This window comes from Epinephelus fuscoguttatus, linkage group LG24 (genome assembly GCF_011397635.1).
Source record: "Epinephelus fuscoguttatus linkage group LG24, E.fuscoguttatus.final_Chr_v1".
Classification (NCBI taxonomy): domain Eukaryota; kingdom Metazoa; phylum Chordata; class Actinopteri; order Perciformes; family Serranidae; genus Epinephelus; species Epinephelus fuscoguttatus.
The window spans coordinates 2,121,612-2,147,937 of record NC_064775.1 but is presented as its reverse complement, the minus strand read 5'-3'; the positions used below and the strand labels follow the sequence as shown (position 1 = coordinate 2,147,937).

Here is a 26,326-nt window from a genome sequence, read left to right as displayed (position 1 = left end):
AGGATGGAGATTTTGTCTTTTGGGCAACACGCTCCACTGCACTGGTCACCTTTGAGATTAAGGACTGTTTTGCTTTTATAACATGTCTCCTTTCAGACAAGAAAGAAGAAAGAAAAATAATACACATTTAGGTTTATTTTAGTTCAGATTTCTGTTGCTATTTGATTAGATATTGCCTCATTTGCATATTTAAATGTCAAATATCAGAAAACTTGCATTAGAAAAAAGAGTAACTTATAAACTGCAGACGTTATGTCATTTTTTTGTCGAAGAATATTTTCTTCAATCATTTTTTTCTTAAACTTCAAAATTTTACTTCAGTAGCACTTATACACACCAAGTTTTTTCAGTTTGATTCATATCTACATTCTGAGGGATTTTACAAAGGGGTTTGTTCACATCAAAAGAGACTGTAATGTGAAGACAAAATGAAACAGGAATTTTGTGAAAATGTATGCAAATCAGCTCATATTTAATCAGATCATGTTTTTGCATATTTAAATGTTAAAATTTCTGGAAATCTTGCGATGTAGAAAATAATAAGAGTGACATATCAACAAGGTAAGATTCAAGATGACATCTGTCAGTTACATTTTTTTTTACTGTTATGTTGTTTTTTTCTCTAAAAATGTTTTTACAAAGATATCTTAAAATGAGTTTTTTCTTAAACTCTAAGCCAAAGATTTTACGTCAGCAGCACTTATATACACCAAATTTTCCAGTTTGATTCCTGTCTATATTCTGACAGTTTGAACAGAACGGTTTGTTCCTATATTAGTCATACCCTGATTTATAGACCTTGTAATCCTAAACACAGAGAGCAAACCTCCCTGCCCTTCCATGCGCCTGCATGTAAAGATATAAGGCAGGGAGGGAACAGAACCGAGCAGCATCAATGACAAACAGAAATGACATTGATACTGTAAGTGAGACACAACATGAAAAGGAGGAGCTAGGGTGGAGGCAGGTTGCATGCTGGAAATATTTCTTAGCAGATAACAACGTATCCCTCCGCACACGCTTATGTGCAGCACCTCCACAGGTTGCAGATACACTCAGGTTTTGGTCTCTGCACAGACACAAACCTGGCAATGTCTACAACGCAATAAAAAAAGAAGAGGGCAGTGCTCCTCCATGTGGATGGAAAACAGATTCCTTACATGTTTATCCTTAATTATTAAAGAGAAGCTCGGTGGCGCTCCGCCAACAAGACGAGAGGAAGTTCTGGAGTTTATGGGAAATGTGGTCTTAATTTGCAGGAGACAATAGCTCTGCAACAACACCGCCAACCGCAGTCTCATCTGTTTACAGGAACCACTTCAAAGCTTCAGAGCAATGTCAGCGATGAAACACCGACGTTTAAAGATGCCATACGTCTGTGAGGTGACCCTCACTAATCCCCCCTCTCTGCTTCACTGGAGGTGTGGAATGCTTCAGACGCTTTTCACCAAGACTCTGCTTGTTGTGATGGAGAGAAAAAGCAAAGTGATGATGGTTTGGAGGTCAGACGGTTAGGGACACGAAGGCTGGAAAACTCAATGTGCATCTGCGAGAATTCTTTCTTATAAGTTTCTAAGTGTTTGCTCGCAGCTGGTCTTGGAACAGTCGTTTGAGGACATAATATTAAAATGTCTTAAAAGAACTAGACCAATGTTATATCCTCCTGAGACTCCAGGTTTTATTTGGTATTTATTTTCAATTACTTCAAGCTATTTGGGTTAAATAGGACCTGATAAGTATAAAAACTAAGCATTGTCTTTGAACAGGAAGTAGTTTGAGAAAACGTGAGGAAATTGGGTTTATTTTTAATAGTCACAGGTAAAATGAAGCATAACAACTCGGCCTCACTCCGAAGCCGTGAAATCCGACACTTGGGCAGTGACTTGTGGCGTCAGACACTGACGAAAAAGTCGTTCTTTAACGTCAGCATGATACGAGGCCGGTCACCGTTATAGTTTATGGCACTCGCTGGCAGCAGGGACGCGACGAGTCCAAGTTGGGCAGGCAGGAGGGGTGGAAGATGGGTCCAACAAACGACAACTTTCAACTGGGTGGCTGGTGTTCGGGTCTCGTAAGATTATAAAACCAAACCTGATTTTGCTGCCTAAACCCGAACCACTTGCGTGTGTTGCCTAAACCTAACCACGTCTTTTTGTTGCCTTGACCCATCTATGTGTTTTTATTGCCTAAACTCAACAAGGAGGGTTTGTTGCCAGAACCCAAACTGCGTTTTTGTTGTTGATGGCAAAAAAAAACATCAATTTGCGGTGTTGCACTGACAAAGTGCTTTTATTTTGAAAGAGACTGAAAGCAAACTGTACATTTCCTGTGAAAACAGACATCAAAACCTTGGACGTCATATTTGGACTTAGAAAGTCCATGACCAAATGTTGGTATGTGACGAGGTCAGAGTGAGGATGTTTTGGAAAAGTCACCGATCGTACAGCTGAACTATAATTTGAAGTTTAAGAAATTTCCCAGTTAGAAAAACGGAATGTTTCCAGAGTCAATAAATAATAGTGTTAAATAAATGTTCCCACACACACACACACACTTACATGGACCAGCTGGTCTTGCGTGTCGTACTCTTTGCTGCAGCCCTCCCAGTGGCAGTTGGTCTCGTAAACGGCCTCGGGCTCCTGCTTACATTCGTCCCGATCCACGTCGTCCTTCAGGTCCAACAAGCTGCCGTGGTGGTTCTGAGGAGAGCGCAGAGAGACGTATCTAAACACTCTTTAAAGGAATTAAAACAAGATATTTATCTTCTAAGTGATCCACGTTGACTCGGATACACTCATCTTCTTCTGAGGACGTGTCTGCAGCGAGCACATGTGGAAGCGTTTACAGCATTCAGCTGTTTGCTCGTATGTTTTACCTGACACGGACACCAGAGACAGTAAATTACAGATTGAAGAGCATCATGCTTCACTGAAGTTAAAGAGGCTGGAATCAGATTTGTTTTGACAACCTGAACCACAAACTGACACGTGACCTGTGTTTACAGCTCCTGGTTCCTCTGTAATTAGGCAGCGTGAAGCTTAACGAGCCAAACACAGAGTCCCTCGACCTGATCTTTGTGTTCAGACCTTTTAAAATGATGAAGAGTGGGATCACTCTCAAAGTCTGTAGGTCAGGACACAGGTGGACATTTCTGCTTAAAAAAGTCTAAAGCATACAAAAATGTCTACTCTGCTCTCGTCAGGACGCTCTCGTCATGTAATGCTTTCCACAAACCTGCTGCTACGCTGTTCTTACTTTTCCAAAAATGTCCTCGCTTTTTACAGAACATCCTAAATTCCAAAAATATTCTCAATTTTGAAAGAATGAAAGAGCGACTTTCATAATTACCGTCACTTAATGTCACTCACAACTTCAAAAAAGTTTTCACTTTCCAGAGTTGCTCTAACGCTCTTCAAATTGTGCTCACTCTCAGAACTAGTCTCACTGTCTAAAAGTGTCCCCAGGTTGCAAAAATGTCTTCATTCTGTTATAGTATCCTGACTTTTAAAATGTTATTCCAATGTTCCAAAAAACATCCCCACTTTCCAAAATGTCCTGACTTCCCAAAAATGCTCTCAATGATTAAAATCTTCTTTTTTTTTTTCTAAAAATGTGTTAAATTTCTAAGTCCCTCTTTCCAAAATGCCCTCAGTCTTTAAAAAATGTCCTTATTTCCCCCAAGTTTCCCAACTTTCCAAAGATATCCTCACATTTTAAAAAGTGCTTATTGTCCCAAATTGTGGTCATTTTAAAAAATCCTCACTATCCAAAAATGTGTCCAAAAACACAAAAATATATCCTCTAATGTTACTCTGACTTTAAAAATGACATCCCAGCGGTCCAAAAATGTCCCCACTTTCCAAAATGTCCTCACTCTCTAAAAAAAGTCTTTACTTTCCTCAAGTTTTCCAATTTTCCGAAAACATCCTCAATTTTAAACATTTCGTCGTTGTCCAAAAATACCGTCCAGACTTTCCAAAGACATTTGCGCTTCGGTTACATGTCATTACTTAAATGTCTTAATTTCTCAAGATGTCCCAACGGTACAAATGTTTCTAAAATGTCAATTTTTAAAATTTCTTCTCTTTCCATGAAGTCCCTTTTACTAAGACAGATTTGTGTCCTCTGTCCTGCAAAAATGTACACGACAGTCTCTCTCTCTCTCTCTGTTTAGTTTAGTTTCTAATAATGTCCTGATTTTCCAAAGTACCTTCTCAATATCCCAAAGACATTTCTGCTCTCCTTACATGCCATTACTCAAATGCCCTAATTTTTTTTCAAGATTATCCAAAAGTGTCTCCTCTTTTCAAAATGTTAAAACTTTCCAAAAATGAAATTTGTTAAAAAAGTCGTCTTTTTCCATAAAGTCCCTTTTACTGAGACGCAATTGTTCTCACTCAAAAAAAAAAAATTCTCACTTTCCAAGACGTCCTATGTTTGCAAAAATGTCTTCACTCTGAAATATGACTGACTTTCGAAGTGTCATCCCAACGATCCAAAAAAGTCCCCATGTTCCCAATGTCCCTGCGTTTCTGAAAACGTCTTAACTTTCTACATCCTCACTTTCTGAGAGTCTTTTGTTTCTTAATGTCCACACATTTAAAAATGTCCTTATTTGTCCAAAGACATTTGTGCTCCTTCTATATGTCATTACTTAAATTGTCCAAAAGTGTCCCCACTTCCCAAAGTGTTCAAACTTTCCAACAGTGTCACTTGTTTAAATGTCCGTTTTACTGAAACAGAAATGTCCTCACTTTTAAAATGTCCTCACACTCAGTGTCTAAAACTCTAATTGTCCTCACAAACACAGTTGTTCCAGAGCACACATGCATGTGTGAGACAGAAACTGACACACAGCTCGTCCCACCCGGCTTCCTGTACGCCTCCACCAACACACACACACACACACACACACACACCTCCACACACACATACAACGTGCTGACTGCAGCATGTTTGTCTCTGCCCCACGCACGCTATCTTCATCAATTCTGGTGGCCCCAAGACGACTGCGCGCACCGCCGTCCCCATGCATCAAGCCCAAACCTGCCTCGCTATCGGAGAGGAGCCGCAAATTTGTCAAAAGAAGAGAAAAAGGCTCCTCAGATGACAATAAAGCCCGGCCAATATTTCATGAAAATGAAGTGCTGTGGCACAGTTTACAGTGGCCGGGGAGCGGCGGAGAGGAGGGGCCCCGGAGCCACCAAACGAACGCATGCAAAGCTCTTATCATGTGGAGTTTTTCACGCTTTACAAGGGGGTCACGGGAGGCTGCGGCTCCCAGGGGCCACCAGTCACACCATGGATCACGACTTAGGGAAGGGGTGGTGGGAAAAGACAAACAGGAGGTCAACGTTTCTAAAAATGTCTTCGTTATTCCAAAAATGCCCTGACTTTACAAAATGTTTTGAATTACGAAAATATCAAAACTGAACTGCTTTAAAAACGTAGAGTTTTAAAGAGATGTCTCATTTCCAGAAAATGTCCCACCTTTTCAAAAACTATTGTCACTTTCCAAAAATGTCCTCATATTCTGCCAATACTCTGACTTTGAAAAACTGTCTTCACTTTACAAAATGTCTTGAATTTCAAGAAATGACCAGTTTCCAAAAAATGTCCCACCTTTTCAAACATGTTCTGACTTTCCATAAAGTCCTCTATTTCCAAACATCCCAGCTTTCAAAAAGAAACTGTCCCCACTTTTAAAGCATGTTTTGATTTTCTAAAAACTGTCCTTGCTTTACAGAATGTCTTGGATTTTCAAGAAATGTCCACAGTTTCATAAAAAATGTCTTAACTTTGCAAAAACTGCTTACTTTCCACTTTTTTGACCTTCAGAAAAAAAACTCTCAACTCTCAGTACCCTGACTTTCTAAAATGTCCTTCACTTTCCAAAATGTCTTGATTTTTTCAATAAATGCCCACACTTTCAAAAAATGTTTTTACTCAGACTTTCCGAAAGTATTTGGACTTTGAAAAAATGTCCTCGTTTTCTAACAGTGCTCAAACTCTCCAGGACTTCTCTTTCAAAAGTTTCTTGATTTTTTAAGAAATGTCCACAATTTCCAAAAATGCTCTGACTTTCCAAAAACGATCTACATCTTCCATTTTTTAGACTTTCCAAAAAAAATGTCCTCACTATCCAAAAGTATTTGGACTTTCTAAAATCTGCCTACACTTTCCAAAATTCCTTGATTTTTTCCAGAAATATCCAGTGTCTTAAAAAGCATCCAAACTTTTCAAGGGTACTGACTTCAAACATCTCAATTTTCGAAAAACTGCTTATTTTCCACTTTTTCTGACTTTGCAAAAAATGTCCTCAAATTGTACAGTACCTTGACTTTCTAAAACTGTCTTCTCTTGCCAAAATGTCTCAGTTTTTGAAGAAATGTCCACAGTCTCCAAAAATGTTGTGACTTTTAAAAACTGTCCTTATTTTCTAACAGTGCTCAAACTCTCCAGGACTTCTTTTTCAAAAGTTTCTTGATTTTTCAAGAAATGTCCACAATTTCCAAAAATGATCTGACTTTCCAAAAACTATCTACATCTTCCATTTTTTTAGACTTTCCAAAAAATGTCCTCACTATCCAAAAGTATTTGGACTTTCCAAAAATGTCTTCCTATTCTAACAATGCTTGGACTTTCTAAAACTGTCTTCACTCTCCAAAAATTCCCGACTTAGGAAACATGTCCAAAGTTTTTGCTGATCTTGCAAAATGTCCCCGCTTTTCAAAATGTCTGCATTTCAGAAAGTTTCCCAAAAATGTCCTCAAATTATCCCAACTTCCTCACAGAAGTCCTCACAGCCAAAAAAGTCCCCACTTTGTAAAATGTCCTCACTCTGAGTGTCTCAATGTCTTTATCAGGTGAGAGCAACTTTTACTACAGCAATTCTGAATACTGCTATTATTTTACATTTTCATAACTAGGATCTGAAGTTATGTAACAAACCTTCCTTTACAAAATGACAGAATTTTGCACCACTGGCCGTCTCGAGGTTTAATGTGAGGAAATAACTGACATAATTAATATGTTACAGAGTGTTCGTTAATAAAGGTCACGTTTTATCCTGAGAACATTCAGACCATGTTTCTGTTCATATTGCTGCAAAATTCAGTAGAATAAGAACTTCAAATAAAAGCAGATGAATTTGAATCTGTGGTGTAGGTGGGTTTTTGTTCTCATACCGGTGAACACGGAGACAACGGCCTCAGTCCCTCTGCTTCGGACTTGACCTTTGACCTTTTAGTGATCATGGGATCGACTGTGCTGCTGACGGCTGAGTCACCGCTGTGGTTCTGCAGAGAGGAAAGAAAAGATTCAGACGTATGTGATGAGGAGATGGACCAGTAGAACCAGTCCGGATGGTGCGTGTCTTCCCATGCACTCGCTGACCTCTCACACGCATCTGTAATTTCAGGCTGAGTCACAGATTCTTCCACTCGCTGACAGCATGAGAGAGAAAAACCAAGTTTGGACTGTGCCCCCCCCCACCCACCCAGCATTTACCTCCGAGGGGACGCTGCTCACACTGATTACATGTGCTGACACCGCAGATCTAAACACTGTGACGATAACGCCGACATCAGAGGGGACGATGGAAAATAAAAACTCAACAGTTGGAAACTGAAGCAGTTACGTTCCTGCTTTGGCTAAATAGTTGTTGCCAGTGAGAAATCCCTGCAGGGCAACGAGGGGGGAGTTCCTCCAGAGGAACAACCAGAGTTACAGTGAGCGCGCTGATTCATCCGCACAGACCTCAGAGAGTTAAACCTCAAACCATCTGAACATGAGTCTGTAAACGCTCCAGCAGATCAAGTCATTGCGTCCACACGTGATTCCTAAAAAGCTGCAATCTTCTACTAAAAAAAACAATCTGGTCCTAACAAACCCTAACTTCACTTTTACTAACTATAAAAAATATAAGAAAATAAAATAATAACAAATAAATAAAAATATTTGAACCTGTTAACTTCAGTTTTTCTTAAAAAAAAAAAAAAACAACTCTAATATCTTAACTTGTTCCTAATAGACGTTGACTTCAGTTTTTCTAAACACAAAAAATAATTTTAATAAAAATAAAAATAAAAACTAAAATAAAATAAAGAAATTAATAATAAAATTATAATAAAAAAATAACATAACTTCAATTTTTAAAAAAAAAACAAATAAAAAAAAAATCAGAATCTCTAAACCTGTTCCTAAAAGACATGAGCTTCAATTTTTTGTGATACAAAAAAAATCATAAAAATAAATAAAAACCTGTTAAAAAATAACAATTCAATAATTCAATTTCTCTGGAAAAAAAAAGAAAAACTAATTTCATTTTTTCTAAAATAATAATATTAATAATTATTATTATATTGTTGCATCTTGAAACAAAAGGTTGCTGCACAACACTGTCAAAAATCTCAAAAATCAAATTAACCTCTAAAATTCTGTGAAAAGCTTTTTGCCTTGAAATTTACATTTTTTTATTTATTTTTTTTTATCAGCGGTGTAGAATAGATAATTTGATTTTAGAGAAATGGATTTTGAGAAAATTTGCACTGGAAACAAACACATGATGAAATGCATTAACATAAAGTGTTGAACATGTTCGTCTCTTTACTTTGGACGGCAGGTCGCTGTTGTGGGCGGAGCCGGGCAGCGAGGAGAGGCCGAGGCCCGGCTGGCGGCTGGAGAAAGTGGGCGGAGGCTGGATGAGGGGCGGGGTGTGTCCGAAGGCGCTGAGCCCCCGCTGCTGGGAGAGGAGCTGCTGGTACGCCATGGGGTTGATGGGGTGAGGGAACGGGAAGGACGGGCTGCAGGGAACAAAAACATGGTGATTAAATTCATATCGGTCCGACATGTGTGACTGGGGTTAAATAAGGAAGCAGTGAGGACATGAAGGAGGCAGAGAAGGGGACAAGGAAGTAGAGAAGGAAAGGAGAAAGTAGGAGGCACAGTATGGAAGAGAAGAAGCTGCTAGGTGGGGAAAACAAGGAGGTGAGGAAAGAAAATAGGAGGTAGGGAACAAAACAAAGATGTGGGAAAAAGAACAGGAAGTAGATAAGGAAAGGAAGTATGAAGAACAGGAAGAGGCTAAGGAAGGAAGTGAGGATGCAGAAAGGCAAACAAGGAGGTACAGAGGTACAGAAGGAAAAGGGAAAGTAGGAGGTAGGGAAGGGAACAAGGACATGGGAAAGGAAATGGGAGGTCAGGGGAGAAATGAGGGGGAAATAAGAGGAGGAAAGGGAAGTACAGAAGGAAATGAGAGAGTAGGAAAGAGAATAGGAGGAAGGGAAGGAAAGAAGCGGGAACTGAGAAGAAGTAACTGCATGCAAGGAAAGACAAAAGAGTTAGGGAAGGAAATTAGGAGACAGGAAACAAAACAAAGAAAAGAAATTAGACAAGGAAACGAGGAAGTAGGAGGTATGAAAGACGGGAAGATGTTGGGAAAGGAAATTAGGAGATAGGGAACAAAACAAAGATGTTGGAGAAGGAAAAAACAGAGGTAGAGAAGGAAGTAAGGATGTAGGAGGTGTGAACAAATGGTGAGCAGCAAAGGAAAGGGGAGAGAGATGGAGGTATGAAAGAGAAGAGGAAGTTAGAGAAGGAAACGAGGATGTAGGAAGGAAGATGAGGATGGAAATTAGGAGGTATGGGGAGGAAAGGAGGAGGTATGAAGAGAAATGGGAGGTTGGGGGAGAAATGAGGAGGAAGAGAAGGGGAAAAGAAGTAGAGAAGGAAAAGAGAAAGTAGGAGGTAGGGAGGGAAAGAAGAGGGGAGGAAAACAAGGGTATGGGGAAGGAAATTAGGAGGGACAGGAAAAATGAAGGAGGTATGACAGGAAATGAGAGGAGGGGAGAGAAATTAGGAAGGAAGTGAAGAGAAGTACAGAAGGAAAGGAGGAAGTAGGAAAGACAAAGAGGCTACTGAAGGGTATACAGATGTAGGAAAGGAAACAAGGAGGTAGGGAATAAAATAAGGAGGTAGGGGACAAAAGGAGGAGGTTTGAAAGGAGATGAAGAGGTAGAGAAAGGAAACAGGAAAGTAGAAGAGAAAAAGTGTAAGTAGGAGGTATGGAAGAGAAGAAGAGGGAAAGGGAGGAAATGAGGATGTAGGCAGGCAAACAAGGAGGTAGGAGAGGAAATTAGGAGGTAGGGGACAAATCAAAGCTGTAAGGAAGGAAATTATACGTTAAGGAACCTAATGAGGAGGTAGAGAAGGAAAGGAGAAGCCAGGGGACATAAAAGGGAGGATAGGATAGTGAAGGAACAGGGGTAAGGAAAAAGGAAAGTAAAAAGGTTAAAGTAGGAAAGGAAGCTAGGAAGGAACATGGCAAGAAAGGAAACACTGTGTTGTGGAAATAAATTAAGGGCTAGGACACAAGGAGGCAGGAGAGGAAAGAGGTGATAAGGAGACAAATAAGGAGGTAGAGAAGGAAATAAGGAGGAAGAGAAGGTGAAGGAAAAGTAGGAAGCACAGTAGGAGCTATGAGGTGACTTACCTGAGTCCTCCGACGGACAGGTGTCCGTAGGAGCTGCTGGCGGCCGAGCTGGAGCGCGAGTTGTTGATGTAGGCGACCAGCGAGTTGGGCGACGTGCGGATCATGGTCTGGAGGTCGATGCTGGCGTCCGACAGCGGCGAGATGGACAGAGCCCGCTTCCTGCTCAGCCGCGGCGTCAGTCTGGGGCTGGAGAACCGCGACACTGCGGACACACAGGTGAGCCGACAGGTGCTTTGATGTGAGCTCACTGAGGACTTCATTACCCACAAATCATCAGTCAGTCAGTCAGTCAGTCAGCGTAGACGGGCCTGTCTGTCAACTTCTGTTGGACTCTCCTCCTCGCGCCACGAAGTTTCACCACAGAGCGCCAAGTGTGGCTCAGTACTGACGACTGAACTTTATCATAACTGTTTTATCTCTATTTAAAAAGAACTTTATTTAACTTCATTTAAACAGTCAGCAATGTGTTGTTTATCTTTATTGAAACAGTACTTTGACTCTATTGAAACAGTATTTTATTTGACTCTATTAAAAATTTGACTATTGAAACAGTATTTTATTTTTTATTGAAACTTTATGTGACTCTATTAAAACATTTTATTTTTTATTAAAACTTTATTGGACTCTATTAAAACAGTATTTTATTTGACTATTAAAACTATTGGACTCTATTAAAACAGTATTTTGTTTGACTTTATTAAAACTTTATTTGACTCTATTAAAACAGTATTTTATTTGACTTTATTAAAACTTTATTTGACTCTATTAAAACAGTATTTTATTTTTTATTAAAACTTTATGTGACTCTATTAAAACATTTTATTTTTTATTAAAACTTTATTGGACTCTATTAAAACAGTATTTTATTTTTTATTAAAACTTTATTGGACTCTATTAAAACAGTATTTTATTTGACTTTATTAAAAATTTGACTATTGAAACAGTATTTTATTTTTTATTGAAACTTTATTTGACTCTATTAAAACAGTATTTTATTTTTTATTAAAACTTTATGTGACTCTATTAAAACATATTTTATTTTTTATTAAAACTTTATTGGACTCTATTAAAACAGTATTTTATTTGACTTTATTAAAGCAGTATTTGACTCTATTAAAACATATTTTATTTTTTATTAAAACTTTATTGGACTCTATTAAAACAGTATTTTATTTGACTTTATTAAAACAGTATTTGACTCTATTGAAACAGTATTTTATTTTTTATTAAAACTTTATTGGACTCTATTAAAACAGTATTTTGTTTGACTTTATTAAAACAGTATTTTATTTCACTTTATTAAAACTTTATTAAAACAGTACTTTACTTTTACTCAATTATAAGTACTAATTTTGTTATTACAATACTTAACCTAATTATAACAATTAAATAAAGTACCCTATCAATCCTATCAATGAGTACTCATGTACTTTATTTAAAATTATTATAACATTACTTTATTTATCTTCATTATAACAGTACTCTATTTTTACCTTATTATAACTTTCTACTGTACGATAATAAAACTTGAACTCTATTATACCAGCACTTTGATTAACTTTATTTTTTACAGTAGTCTATCTAGTAGTCTAGTGTTTTAGCAGTCTGCAGTAATTCAGAGGAGATCTCAGAATATTGATATATAACTATATCAGTATTATTTGTTGGTCATATCATCCAGCTCTACATCAAACTTTATATTTCTGAGCTGATTTTAAAAGATGGGCTTTGAGCTGAGAGCAAAGCTCATAAAAACAAATCCAACCATAAAAACACCACTGAATTCAGTTTTTTATTTCAAACCTGACTGTATGGTTTCAAACAGCTGGAGCTGTGAGGTCTCCACAGATACCTGCTGTTAATGTGACGGAGGTGATAAATGCTGCACGTCCTCCATCCTGACCCAACGTCCCACTGTGACTCTAAACACTCTTGATCTAAAAGAATGATTCCTGAAATCCAAAGAGTCACTCACAGCGTCTTCTTCACATCAGCCCGTGTCACTCGCTCACGTTATTTCAGGATCCAGGAGGTGGAAGGCTGACAGGCGTGATGGATGCCGCCGCAGCCTCCCCGCGACACTCAAACCCCACGGACACAGAACAACCCTATCAATGAGCTCCAGATTGATTCACAGCTAATACAGTAAACAATTTGTCCACAGTGACGGAAACTGAGCATGGCAGAGGATATTACTGAGCCTCATGGAGGCACCGTGTGGCACAAACGGCAGCAGGAAGTCCACTGAAAGAAAAGGCTTCTACAACTAGCACCCTCATTGCTGACGTGCCGTTAAGCAACACACTTCCTTAAAACACTTCTCCAGTCTTTGGTCCAAAAACTGGTCTGTGTGAAAGCCTCTGACATCTGCCCACATGTGGCGACCCCATTAAGATTCAGACATAACGAATCAATCTCCCCCACAATAATTCCCCGTAATTACTCCAGATAAACATCGCACAGTCTGGGTTTGTACTTCACCATGTTAAATGAGGGCAATTTACAGAGAATTGATTTCAACTGTGAGGAAATGTATGCAGAGCGATGTGATCGATCTCCGCTCTGAAATGTAAATTCAAATGAGGACTTGAAATCTAAAGGGTTAGGAGGACCGTCTTCAGGCTCTCAACTTCCTGTTTGTAGATATGGTAGTGTTGGAGTTCTTTGTTGGCATTGTTGATGAGCAGTCCAAAACTGACTGTATGACACAGATCAGACTCCTCACATTAGAGAAGCTGAACTCAGTGTTTTTGTTTTATAATGGACTGAAATTAATCATTTATTAACAAAATGTTTTTTTTTTGGTCAGATTATCTTATCAATCGATTGTTTTAGCTCTACAAAGCATTCAAGGACACCTTTATACCTTCAGAAGCTTGTTGTGTTTTAGCAACCCATTGCTGTGTTTCCAACAGATTTTTAGGCGTCAAATATAGGTGTTTTGTAGTGACCAGTCTGTTTATCAAGCTGCTTTATGCACCCAGTGTGGGTGTTTCATAGTGACCTTTAACAGTTCTTCCCAGTTGGTTTGTAGGAAGCAAATGTGGGTATTTCATAGCAACCAGTCACTATTTTTCTAGAGGCTTTCTGGGGCACCAAATTAGGATGTTTTGTAACAACCAGTCACTGTTCATCCTGTGGCTTTTGTGCCTAATGTAGGTGTTTTGTGGCAACCTCTAGTGGCTTTTTAGGCACCAAATAGGGGTGATTCATAGGAACCAGTTGCTGTGTTTCCAGCAGCTTTTCTGGCACCAAACATGGGTGTTTCATAGCAATCAGTCACTATTTTCGAACAGCTTTTTAGGCCCCAAATGTGAGTGTTCTGTAGTAACCACTTGCTGCTTTTCCAGCAGCTTTTTAGGCACCAAACGTGGGTGTTTTGCAGCAACCAGTCGTTATTTTTTTAAAGTGACTTTTAGGCACCTAATGCGAGTGTTTTGTAGCAACCAGTCACTGTTCATCCTGTGGCTTTATGCACTTAATGTAGGTGTTTTGTGGCAACAGGTTGTTGTTCCTCTAGTGGCTTTTTAGACACCAAATGTGGGTGATTTTATAGGAACTAGTTGCTGTGTTTCCAGCAGCTTTTTAGGCACCAAATGTGGGTGTTTTGTAGCGACCAGTCAGTTTATTCTGTGTCTTTATCCACCTAATGTAGGTGTTTTGTAGCATCCACTCACTGCTTATTGTGTGGCTTTTTAGGTACCAAATGTAAGTGTATTGTAGTGACCAGTAACTGTTTATCTTGTGGCATTATGCACCTAATGTCACTGTTTTTCCAGAGGTTTATCAGGCATGTAATGTGGGTGTTGTGTGGTGACCGCTCACTGGTTTTCTGGCGGATTTTTAGGGAATCAAATGTGGGTGTTTTGTAGCAACTACTCATTGCTTTTCCAGCAGCTTTTTAGGCACCAAACACGGGTGGTTTGAAGCACCCAGCAAGCTTTTTTCTAGCAGCTTTTCGGGTACCAAACACAGATGTTTTGTAGCAACCATACGCTGGTTTTCCAGCAGCTTATTAGACACCAAATGTGGGTGTTTTGTAGCAACCACTCATGGCTATTCCGGTAGCTTTATAGGCACCAAACATGAGTGTTTCATAGCAACCAGACACTATTTTTCTAGCAGTATTTTGTAGCAACCACTCACTGCCTTTCAAGTGGCTTTTTAGAGATAAAACATGACTGTTAAGTAGCAACCAGTCATTATTTTTCTGGTGGATTTTTAGGCACAAAACATGGGTGTTTCGTAGCGACCAGTCACTATTTTTCTAGCAGCTTTTTAGGCACCAAACGTGGGTATTTTGTAGCAACCACTCACTATGTTTCAAGTGGCTTTTTAGAGATCAAACATGACTGTTAAGTAGCAACCAGTCATCATTTTTCCGGTGGATTTTTAGGCACAAAACCTGGGTGTTTTATAGCGACTGTTAACTGTTTTTCCTGCGGCTTATTGGACATCAAATTTGGGTATTTTGTAGCAACCAGTCACTGATTTTCCAACAGCTTTTAAGGCACCAAAGGTGGATCTTTTTTAGCAACCCCTCACAGTTTTTCCTCCTGAAATAATGGCGTGAAAAGCAGTTATTTTTCATGAAGACATCACTGCGTTTCCAGCAGGATTGAGCCCCAAAAACCAGGTACATTAAGCCAATTCAAGATCTTTTTCTAAATATAACCAAGTGGTTTTCGTGCTTAAACCTAAACCTAACCATAAGCAACACTGACATTTCTTCTGGTGATTGGGTTTTAATTTTTCAAATTGTTAATGTGCCAAGAAATGGAGGACAGAAGAAGAGGAACATGGATATGAATGCAAGCTTCAGAATTAGGTTTCTATGAGAAACTGTGGAGTTTAATAAATGTTTATAAGAAAAATCCTCAGGGTCCCTTTAATAGAAAGAAATGCTCGATACACACAGTCAGTGCCGGACACTGTGACGGTCTCTACAGATCACTTTGCAAAGAAACAGTTTGGAAGCCAAACCACATCTGGCGTGGATCAACCCCTCACCAGTTATTCCTCGGCGTCTAATTTCCCCGACCGATTAATTCTGCTTTGTTTGCTTTCACTGCCGTCCTTAATGACGGGGGCTAAAAGGTTGTTGCTAAGTATATCCTCCGGTACAAATCACATATGTTATCTGTTTAGAAATTGGTGCTGTGAGACTTGAGGAAGAGGGGAGACATCTTTTATCCTGGGGTGCATGGAATCTGAGTGATGATATAACAGATCCGCACAAGAGGAAAACATCAACGCCCGTTTCTCGAGGGACGTCTCAGCTCGGGAGGTTTATTACCAAAGACATTACCGTCGGCGGGGCCTGTGTCATGGGACGCTAATTTGGACATTTAACCAGCTAAAGTTGAGATGTAGCTCAGGGTGACGGTGACGGTGGTGTTCAGGGGTGGAGGAGGTGGAGGGGGGGGGGCAGGTGTAGAGGATCAGGTGTGTGTTTTTTGTTATCAGTGATCGCGGCGGCTCAGATGAAGCCGTTCAGGACTAGCAGCCGTATTCATCTCTGTTACTTCCTCTCACCTCTGGGGAGATGTGTTTATTAATGTGCCACTTCCCCTGATAAATGGACCAATGGAAAAGCTCAGCTCCACTCGCTCGCCACCCCTCCACCCCCACCGCCCCCTCCCCCCTTTCCATTGTGATTTATATCAGCAGCCGCCACTGGGAGCGTGAGTGTGTGTGGAGTGATTTGGGGAGTGGATGAATGTGTGTGTGCTGCAGCCCCCGAGGCTCTCGGTGCCACTGTGGTCTGTATGTAACTGAACTGTTTGAAGCCAGAAGGTTGCGGGTTCAAACGATGCCACAGCTGCTGGGGAACATTTGGGGAAAGAGAAGAAGAAATGCTCCGTCCTCACTGGACGAGGGGCTCATGAGCCAGCCGACCATGGTTTTCATGTGTGCTGCATGCACTCACATAAACTTTGCACTGAGGACCTTTTTACAAACACTTATCTGCAAAACTTTACGCAGCACACGGGAGGAATAACTTGCAGAGAATGTCAAATATGCAGCGGACGTTTGACTTTATTCTGTGAGCTTGTTGACCTATTACGTCACAGGCCAAACAATGGACAAACAAGTTAGCTACGGTTAGCTAGCTGCTAACTGCTACCATCATGGACAACTTTTTGTTGTATTTCTGAATGTTTTCCTGCTTTCAGAGCAGGTTTTCTCTTTTATTATTTGCTCCTCAGCATGAAAATGAACTTGTAGAGACTTTACACTTTGGTTAAAGGAAACCCATCATACAGTGTGGGCCGGTCGGAGAAGCATGTTATAACGAGCAGCAGCAGCAGCAGCCTTCACTCTGCGTCTCAGTTTGTGCACTTGGCAGGTGAAGTGATGTTTCTTCTCACAGCCACGTCCAACAGTCTCAGCGAATAACCCAAAAGTGACACTTTGGCGAGACCGAGCCAAGCGTGCTCTCCGTTTGTTTTGGCCCGAGCGCCTGCACAGTGTCGGGGGACGGCTGGAGACTGAGTTATGACAGCTTTAGTGAGCCCGGGGCTGGACGGCTTCACTGCTGCTGGCAGCCCGCGGCACAAGTTTGGCCTCCGACACAACAACACAGCGGGCTCATTCACAAGCCTGCGCTGTATCTGCTGAACCTGCAGCGGAGGGTTTAACCCCGGGGCTGACCGCTCGCTCAACCGCAGAGCTCTGTGGGCAAATTTGCACCGACTGTAGTGGTTGGTGTGGTGCCTAGAAGTCGTTTTTTACCTTCCCTGAAGGAGCTGAAAGGTTTCTCTGGTGTGAAGGTGCTGCTGAACAGAACTTAACTTAAATATTTATTCATTTTGTTTTGTGTCTTTCTGCAGTGGTGGTTGTGGCAGGTAAATTCACACAGAATTTGGACAGCCTGTTTGATATATTATGGTAGTTTAAAAGCAGTCTTTGCAGTATTTCTGGCCTGGAGCACCTGTGAAATGTCACCAACAGAGACCAAAGCAAATAATCTTTAAAACTGGTGCTCACTTTCAGTTACTTTTCCTTTTTTGCTCCAAACACTGCCCACGTTGCTCGCAGTTGCACAATGAGTGGACCCATTGATTAGTGGATCGGCCAGAAATGTATCTGCATTTTGTATTTTGACTATCAAAAGGTCAAACTTTAAAATTAAATTAATTTTTTTTATTTATTATGTTATATTTTATTTAATTGTACTCTATTTTATTTTATTACATTTTACTTTATTTTTTATTATTTTTTATTTCATTTCATTTCACTTTATTATATTTTATTTTACATTATTTTTCTTATTTAATTTTACTTTATTTTATTATGTTCTATTTTATTTAATTTTACTCTATTTTATTTTACTTTAATCATTTTTATTTTATTTTATTTCATTTTATTTTACTTTATTTTACTTAATTGTATTTTATTTAATTTTACTTTATTGTTATTATTTTTTATTTCATTTCATTTCACTTTATTTTATTATACATTATTTTTTTGATTTAATTTTACTCTATTTTTATTTTATTTTATTTTACTTTAATTATTTTTATTTATATTATTTCATTTTACTTTATTTTACTTTATTATTTATTATTTTTTATTTTATTTCATTTCACTTTATTTTATTATATTTTATTTTACATTATTTTTTCTTATTTAATGTTACTTTATTATGTTCTATTTTATTTTTTTACTGAAACATTAGATTTAAATGCCAGTTTTTCCTCGTGCAATCTTTATATTTATTTCATGTGCGCTTAAAGGCTGCCAGTGCATGACCAGAAGTAACCCCGAACAGGAAGTGTTGCACAGAGAAGGACATTAGAACGAGAGGTGCAGTTGGCATTTAGTATCAGACGGATGACGTTACGCTCTCTGGTGTTCATCATCAGGAGTTCCCCCTCAGACACGGCTCCCCTTTTAAGGTGCAGAGCGAAGCGCTGGATCAAAGTAGGCATTTATTACATTACATATACCTGCTGCGACCTAACGTGCCCGATGATGGTGCGCACTGGAAATGTCACGGCGGCACAATAAGTCCTCTGTGTTTATGGAAAAGTGCTGGCTCAGGGTCGGCGGGGGAGAAACATCGCGCTGCTGATACCTGAAGGCCTCTCGGCCGTTTGAAGTTGTTTGACATGAAAAATGTATACAAGCCTTTTTTATTCATACGCCTCTCCTGTGATCTTTGTTTCATCATCCACCTGGACCCGGCGCCCTGATAGGAATTTCATTCTGCTTAATCAGTGTCAAAGCAGCTCATTGGACGGAGCAGGGTGGGCTTCTCTCTGGCTGCAGGACCTGAGTACAGGCAGCCATGTTAGTGCCAGAACTAGAGTTACCGCCTCGTGGTCGTACGCCTCCGTGAACCCGTCCAGTTAGTCTCCATCCATGTCAGTGAAAACATGGATGCTTCACACACAGAAGATCTATACAATCAGCACAGTTTCAAGATTAGAGTCACCAATTCAGTATCTGACCAAATGTCTCCCCTTCTGTTCCTGAGATATGACGTTAAAACATGATGATGTCACAGTCAAGCTGACCTTTGACCTTTTGACCTTCATTATTTTACCCTGTTAGACATTTGTGTCAAGTTTGGTCAGAATTAGTGAATGAATTCTTCAGTTATGGACAAAAACGTGTTTTGTGAGGTCACACTGACCTCAGCTAATTCTGATCAGTTCATTCTGAAGTCCACGTGGACGTTTGTGCCAAATTTGAGGAACCACCCTCTTGGCCTTCTTGAGTTATCGCAATCACGACAATGAAACGGATACAAAGTCACAGTGACCTTGACCTCTTACCACCAATTTCGGATCCATTCATGCATGACTAAAAGCGGACGTTTGTGCCAAAGTGAAGAAATTCTGTCAAGGTGTTCTTGAGATAACAAGTTAATGACAACAGGATGAGTGTAAGGTTAAAGTGACCTTGACATTTTACCACCAAGTTGTAATTAGTTAATGTGTAACTCAAAATGAACATTTGTGCCAGTTTTTTAAGAAATTCCCTCCAGGTGCTGTTGAGATAACACATTAATGAGAATGACACTGATGCAAGGTCACTGTGACCTTGATCTTTGACCTATGACCACCAAAATCTAGTCTTTTCATTGTTAAGTCAAAGTGGACGTTAATGCTAAATTTGAGGAAACGCCCTCTTGGCCTTCTCGAGTTATCATGACAATGAAACGGATACAAAGTCACAGTGACCTTGACCTCTGACCACCAATTTCTAATCCATTCATCCATGACTCAAAGTAGACGTCTGAAGCAAAGTGAAGAAATTCTGTCAAGGTGTTCTTGAGATAACAAGTTTACGACAATAGGAGGAATGTAACATGAACTGATTAGAACTTGGTGGTAAAATGTCAAGGGAGCATTTGTGCCAAATTTTTAAGAAATTCCCTCAAGGTGTACTTGAGATAACACATTAATGAGAGTGAGACTGATGCAAGGTCACTGTGACCTTGATCTTTGACCTATTACCACCAAAATCTAGTTGTTTCACTGTTAAGTCAAAGTGGACGTTAATGCTAAATTTGCGGAAATGCCCTCTGGGCCTTCTACAGATGTTGCATTCATGATAATGAGACGGATACAAGGTCACAGTGACCTTGGCTTCTGACTACCAAATTCTAACCCGATCACCCGTGACTTAAAGTGTACATTTGTGCCAAATTAAAGAAATTCCCCTGAGGTGTTTTAGAGATACTGTGTTCATGAGAATGAGACAGATGATGTCACAGTGACCTTTGACCACAAAAATCTCATCAGTTCATTTTTGAGTCTAAGTGGATGTTTGTGCCAAATTTGAAAAAAACTCTTTGACACTATTCTTGAGATATTACGTTCACAAGAATAAGACAGCAGCACTTAATGTGATGCTGCTCCAGGTTTCAAAGGGTTAATTGATCAGTGAAGGCAATGAGCATCACACCAGAGATAAAGTGCAGAAAAACACTACCAGACATTAAAAGTGCTGTAAAAGCAAAACTAGGAGTTAAAAGAGGCTAAAAGGCTCCAACAGCTGTGAGGTTCCACTTTGCAACTTTCCCAGTTTACTCACCCTCGATGGGGGTGATGTAGTCGGACAGGTGGGACCCCGCGGTGGCCCCGGCCCCCTGCATGAGCAGCTCGCCGTACGGGCTCCGGTGGCTGGCCATCAGGTGGTAATACTCGGCCGGGCTCGCCCCCGGAGGAGGGGGAGGGAGTCCAAACAGCCCGCGGTCTTTTAAATGCTCATGGGCCACTGTGGAGGAGACAGAGGGGGGAGGGGGTTAGTGTGTAAGGAGGGAGGAGAAGGAAGTAACTAAAAGGAGGAGTGAGAAGGGGGTGAATTCCTGGTCTGTGCCGCCTCATGCTGAGGAGATCTATGAATGGGCCGAGGGGCCGGCGGGCGGGGTCGCTGATGTGCAACGGCCCGTGTAGGTGCTCCCACCCCACCCCCACCTCCAGGCCCCAGTGTCCCCTCAGGCTCAGGAGGGAAATAGTGTCTCTTTACTGAAGACGCTGGAGTTTAAATATCAGTTTAAAACAAGCACCAGGCAGGTTTTTAGAATCAGAAAAGTCTCCAAATTTTCCTGATATTTGTATATTTTGGACGATTTTCCGAAGCTCCATTTGTCCAACAAATGTCCCATTGGACAGAAAGCTCATTGCTCCAACAGCCCATCATCCCAAAAACAAACAGCCATTTCTCCAAAGTTCTGTTTGTCCAAAAACATACACTCCTTACAGTTAGACGTATCTACAGTTGTATCAGATACACTGAAACTTCACTCATGTGGGCTTAAAACATTCACATTTGTTGGCACGAAAGTTGCCAGAGAAGCAGAGATGAGTTGGTAAAAAAGAAAAAAAAGAAAAAAAGAAACCCAGGTTCAGTGGGTCAAACGCTGCGAGGACACACCACAAAGGGTCGAAGGGTCTGTAAAAATGGAGAGTTTGGTGGCTAGAAATCCCAAGAAAAACACCATGAAGGCTAAGTAAAAACTGTGGGGATCTGTGGCTCAAACGTTGCAAAGTATTTCCGAAAACACCCTGGATCTGTAGCTTAAACGGCGTTAAGAAACACCACAAAGGGCTGGTAAAAACACCTTGGATCTGTGGCTAAAACAACACTTGGAAATACTACGAAAGGTCTATAAAAGTGCCTGGGATCTTCAGCTGAAGCATCGCTGAGAAATGCCACATAGATCCCAAGTGTTTTTGCCAACTCTGTGGCTCAAACACTACGAGCGGTCGATAAAAACACACAGGATCAGTGGCTCAAACATCGCTGAGAAATAGTGCAAAGAGATGGTAAAAACGCCCACAATCTGCGGCTCAAACGTCTCTGAGAAATGCCAAGATAGGTTGGTAAAAACTCCAGGGAACTGTGGCTCAAACGTTGCTGATAAATGCCCCAGTGGGTTGATGAAGAGACTCGGGACCTGTAGCTCAAATGCCACTGAGAAATGCCATGATGGGTCTTTTAAAACACCTAAAATCTGTGGCTCAACTGTTGCGAAGAGTCTGTAAAAACACCCTGGATCTGTGGCTCAAACGCCACTGAGAAATGCCACGTTGGGTTGGTAAAAACATCCTGGATCTGTGGCTTAAACGCCGCTGATAAATGCATCTATGGGTTGGTGAAAACAACCGGGATGGGTATCTCCAACGCTATGAAGGGTCGATTAAAACACCTGGGATCAGTGCCTCAAATGCCTCTGAGAAACACTATGAAAGGTTGGTCAAAATAACCAGGATCTGTGGCTAAAACGCCGCTGAGGCACCCCATTAAGCGTCAGCCAAAACACCCTGAAGTGATGGCTCAAACGCTGCTGAGAAACAATTCAAAGAGTCGGTAAAAACATCCATGTTTGGCAGGTTATACGTTGCCGAGAAACAATGCGAAGGGTCATTCAAAACAACAGGGATCTGTGGCTCAAACGTCACTTGGAAACTGAAACTAACTGTAGGGAGTTTTTGGGAAACCTGACTTTGGATCAATGGACGGTTAGGGTTACAGGCTGTTGGAGAAACAGTCTTTTGGTCCACTGGGACATTTTCCAACTCATGGAGCTTTGAATCTTTGGGCCGTTGGAACAATGGCACGGCGCCCTGTCGACAGAGTCTCTGTTTGTTTCTTGTCTTCCTTGAAAACGTGTTTAATTTCAGTGTAACTCCCGTCATGTGTTCACCTGCTGTTAACATCTGCACCCAGTAAAGAGACTCTAAAAGTGTCAGGGCCAATCAGAGCCTGATATGAATTTCTCCCACTCTCCTCTGCGGCCTGAGAAACAAACGTCCCCCCTCTTGTTCTACCTCCTACCCTCCTTCCCTAAGTGATCTTTCAGACGACATTAAGGCTCCCGGCCTAAAAGAGAGCAGACATCGTGCTCATGCTGACATCATAGCTGCTCTCACAGGATCACATTTCCACCTTTAGAAACCTCTGGCTGATGAGGGAGGCGGTCGATGAGCACCAGAGCGTATTTCTTTATCGAATCAAACAAATGAAAGAGCAGCGAGGTCGCGGGTCAAAAAACAAACATGAATATTTAACGTATCAGGTAGTGACTCCAAACGCACAGCTGCAGGTGATGACAGGATGTTAGTCTAACTTCCACATGGAGCAAAATGAAAGGTCACCTGGAACACAAAAACCTCCGTCTCCAAACCCAAGGCCTCGTCTCTCAACGAGCCATTTGCATTCCCTCCACTGCAAACAGTCCCCCCGCACTTTTCTTCCCCTTGCACGGCTTTATCGCAGCCAGATCTCAGGCGCGGGCGCTTATTTAAGTTTAAAAGCGTTGCCACATTACCACTGACAGACTGTAAAAGAAGATTTATATCCCGTCCCGCCGCCGCGCTCCAATCTGTTTTTGTAATTCAGCGCCGAAGAAAGAGTTGTCATCGCTACCTGGTAAATTTGGGCAGAGGGGGAGGAGGCTGGGAGAGTATTTGGCAGCACTGTTTGTCTTTTATCGACCTCCACAGATTTTATTTTGAAGGATCCCCTCTATGTGTCACCTGGGAGAGCAGGTCAAGGTTTCCCTCTCTGCAACTACAATTTATGTAACAGTGTTTGTAGCAACCAGGGGTCGAGTTCAGGCTCCCTGCTGAGGAGGTATTCTAGACTGAGGTCCTGCAAGAAGACAGGGATGCATTTTTACACGAGTGTTAGTTTATTCTGAAGCTGTAACCCCATCATTTGATACAAAAATATATTTTTGATGGATACAACATTTAGACGTGAAGGTCAAATGTTTTCTTTAGCTGAGTTGTGTTTTTAAAATCAACTCAAGAAGTCATAAGTTGAATAAATAAATAGTGTAAATTTGCATGTAAATTCTTGAGTTATACCAAAAAAAACATGTTTTGTGAGGTCACAGTAGCCTTTGACCTTCAAACTCCAAAACCTCATTAGTTCATTCTTGTGTAAAAGTTGATGTTTGTGCCAAATTTAAGTAACTCAGACCAGGTGTTCTTGAGATACTTTGTTCACAACAATGACATGGACCAGGTCACTGAGACCTTGATCTTTGACCTTTTACCAAGTGGATGTTTGTGCCAAATTTCTACCTTGAGGAAATTTCATCACATTTGGCACAAATGTCCACCTGGACTTAAGGATGAACCGGTAAGAATTTGGTGACTGTAACTTGCGTCCATATAATTCTCGCAAATGCATTATCTCAAGAAAGCCTTGAGGGAATATCTTCATTTGGCTTTGTGTGGCACAAACATGGCTAAAGGCAGCTGTGTGTTGCTACAAAACACCCCACTTTAACAAGATATCATGTTCATGAGATTGCATCAGACAAGGTCACAGTGAAGCTGTCTTTGACCACAAAATTCTTATCAGTTGACTCCAAATGGATGTTTGTGCCAAATTTAAAGAAACTGCGACAAGGTGTTTTTTAAAATATCACATTCACGACAATGAGATGGACCAGGTCGTAGGATTTTGATCTTTATCTATCACCACCTAAATCCAATCAGTTCATTGTTCAATTTGAAGATATTCCTTGACGACTTTCTTGAGAAATGGAATTCATTAGAATGACACAGTTGAAAGTCACAGTGAGCTTGACCTAGGACAAACAAATTATAATCAGTTCATCTTTGAGTCCAAGTGGACGTTTGTGCCAAATGTGATTAAAATTTCTTTAAGACCATCTTGTGATTGCGTATTCTTGAGAATGAGACAAATGCAAGGTCAATGTGACATTTGACCACAAAAATTTAATAAGTTCATCCTTGAGTGAAAGTGGATGGTTTTACCATATGATGTCACCGTGAAGTTGACCTTTGACCTTTTGGATATGAAACATCATCGTTTTATCCTGTTAGACATTTGTGTTAAGTTTTGTCAAAATTAACATATCAATTCTTGAGTTATGGCCAAAAACATGTTTGTGAGGTCACAGTTACCCTTGACCTTTGATCTCCAAAACCTCATTAGTTCATTCCTGAGTAAAAATGGACGTTTGGGACGAATTTGAGGAAATTCTCTGAAAGCTTTTTTGAGATATCCTGTTTACAAAAATGAGTTAAACCAGGTCAAAGTGACCTTACCTTTTGACCACCAAAATCTAATCAATTCATCCTTGAGTCAAAGTGGACGTTTGTGCCAAATTAAAAAAAATCCCTCCTAGCTTTCTTGCACATTCAGAACAATGGATGTACGTACGCATGGACAACCCAAAAACATAATTGCTCCGGTCACGGCTAAAACCAGCCGTTTTATTAACCAAATTTTTAAACACAGATGTAATTTATAAAATTCAGTACGAAGATGTAAATTATGAGCAAGACAAGAGGACACAGAGAGAGTCATCGAAATGAAACCTGAAACCACCCGGACACAGTTTTTTGGGTTCTGGCTCGAGCTCTTTACCTGAAAAATGAAAAGAGTTGAACTTACAGTCGGCGGGGCTCAGTCCTCTGGCTGCTGAGATCATGGACAGGGTGGGGCTGCCGTGCACGGAGCGCAGGTAGTGCTCCATGTGGGGGTTGACGTACGGGTGAGGTGGGCTGAAGGGGGAGTCGCCGGTGGCCACGGCAGCAGGTGAGAGGCGTATCAGGGAGATATCGGAGATGACGGGGCTGCCGGCCAAACCTGCAGGGCTGGACGAGAGGAGAGGAGGAAAACACATCAAACTTTAAAATGACCAGTATTAAGTTTTCACAGGGACTACTTTCAGCGGCGGATTAATCCACATTTGGCGCTCTTGTGTGCTGATAACCTGCAGCTGGGCTTTCTAAGACTTTACATCATCACGAAGCTTTGATTCAACCACCTGAAGCGCCTTCACACTCCCATCACCTGATCCTCGCCGTCTCCGCCTCAGTGTGTGCACAGGCGGCGTTGAGAGTGAGATCACGTCTAACGCGGTTCCTCTGTCGAGCTTTTGATCTGAGACAGTCAGAGGAAGGGGTGAGCGCGGGGTCAGGAAGGCGAGGAGACGGGGAGAGGAGGAAGCGATATGTAATGGGCGAACCACCTCTCCAGGTTACACTGCTGCCCACGGGGCGTTTGTCGGTGTCATTTATCAGTGTCAGCTCATCTGGAGAGACAAACTGCGGGCGGATCCAGAGACAGATGTGATGTTTGGACGATACGTCTGATTAAAGTCTGTAAACCTAACACCTTTTTTTAAAGACACGTCACATTCTGTCTGTTTTCAGGGATTTTAATCAGGTTTATGAGTTTGAAAAGTTTCCAGTTTCAGATGAGTTTAAGATGTTTGAGTTTGGCTGTCTTCACTCAGGCAGAGCAGATATAAACGGTGAAATACAAACAGCTCATTAAGAGTCTATCGACGTTGACCTATGGCTGGAAATCGGGCGCAACATTTCAATAAGC

The 26,326-nt window shown here is 40.8% G+C and overlaps 1 protein-coding gene across 1 annotated transcript in view; it reads right to left on the bottom strand.

The window, feature by feature from the left end:
- The window catches only part of LOC125884805 (zinc finger protein GLI2-like), a 108,507-nt gene that overhangs the window by 9,688 nt on the left and 72,493 nt on the right, over nucleotides 1–26,326 (bottom strand). The window contains exons 4-9 of the mRNA XM_049570044.1: nucleotides 25,385–25,587; nucleotides 20,540–20,722; nucleotides 10,493–10,694; nucleotides 8,612–8,804; nucleotides 7,188–7,298; nucleotides 2,559–2,699 (exon numbers count right to left, since the gene is read on the bottom strand). Of these exons, the coding sequence (XP_049426001.1) occupies nucleotides 2,559–2,699; nucleotides 7,188–7,298; nucleotides 8,612–8,804; nucleotides 10,493–10,694; nucleotides 20,540–20,722; nucleotides 25,385–25,587 (1,033 nt within the window). The remainder of the gene's footprint in view (nucleotides 1–2,558; nucleotides 2,700–7,187; nucleotides 7,299–8,611; nucleotides 8,805–10,492; nucleotides 10,695–20,539; nucleotides 20,723–25,384; nucleotides 25,588–26,326) is intronic.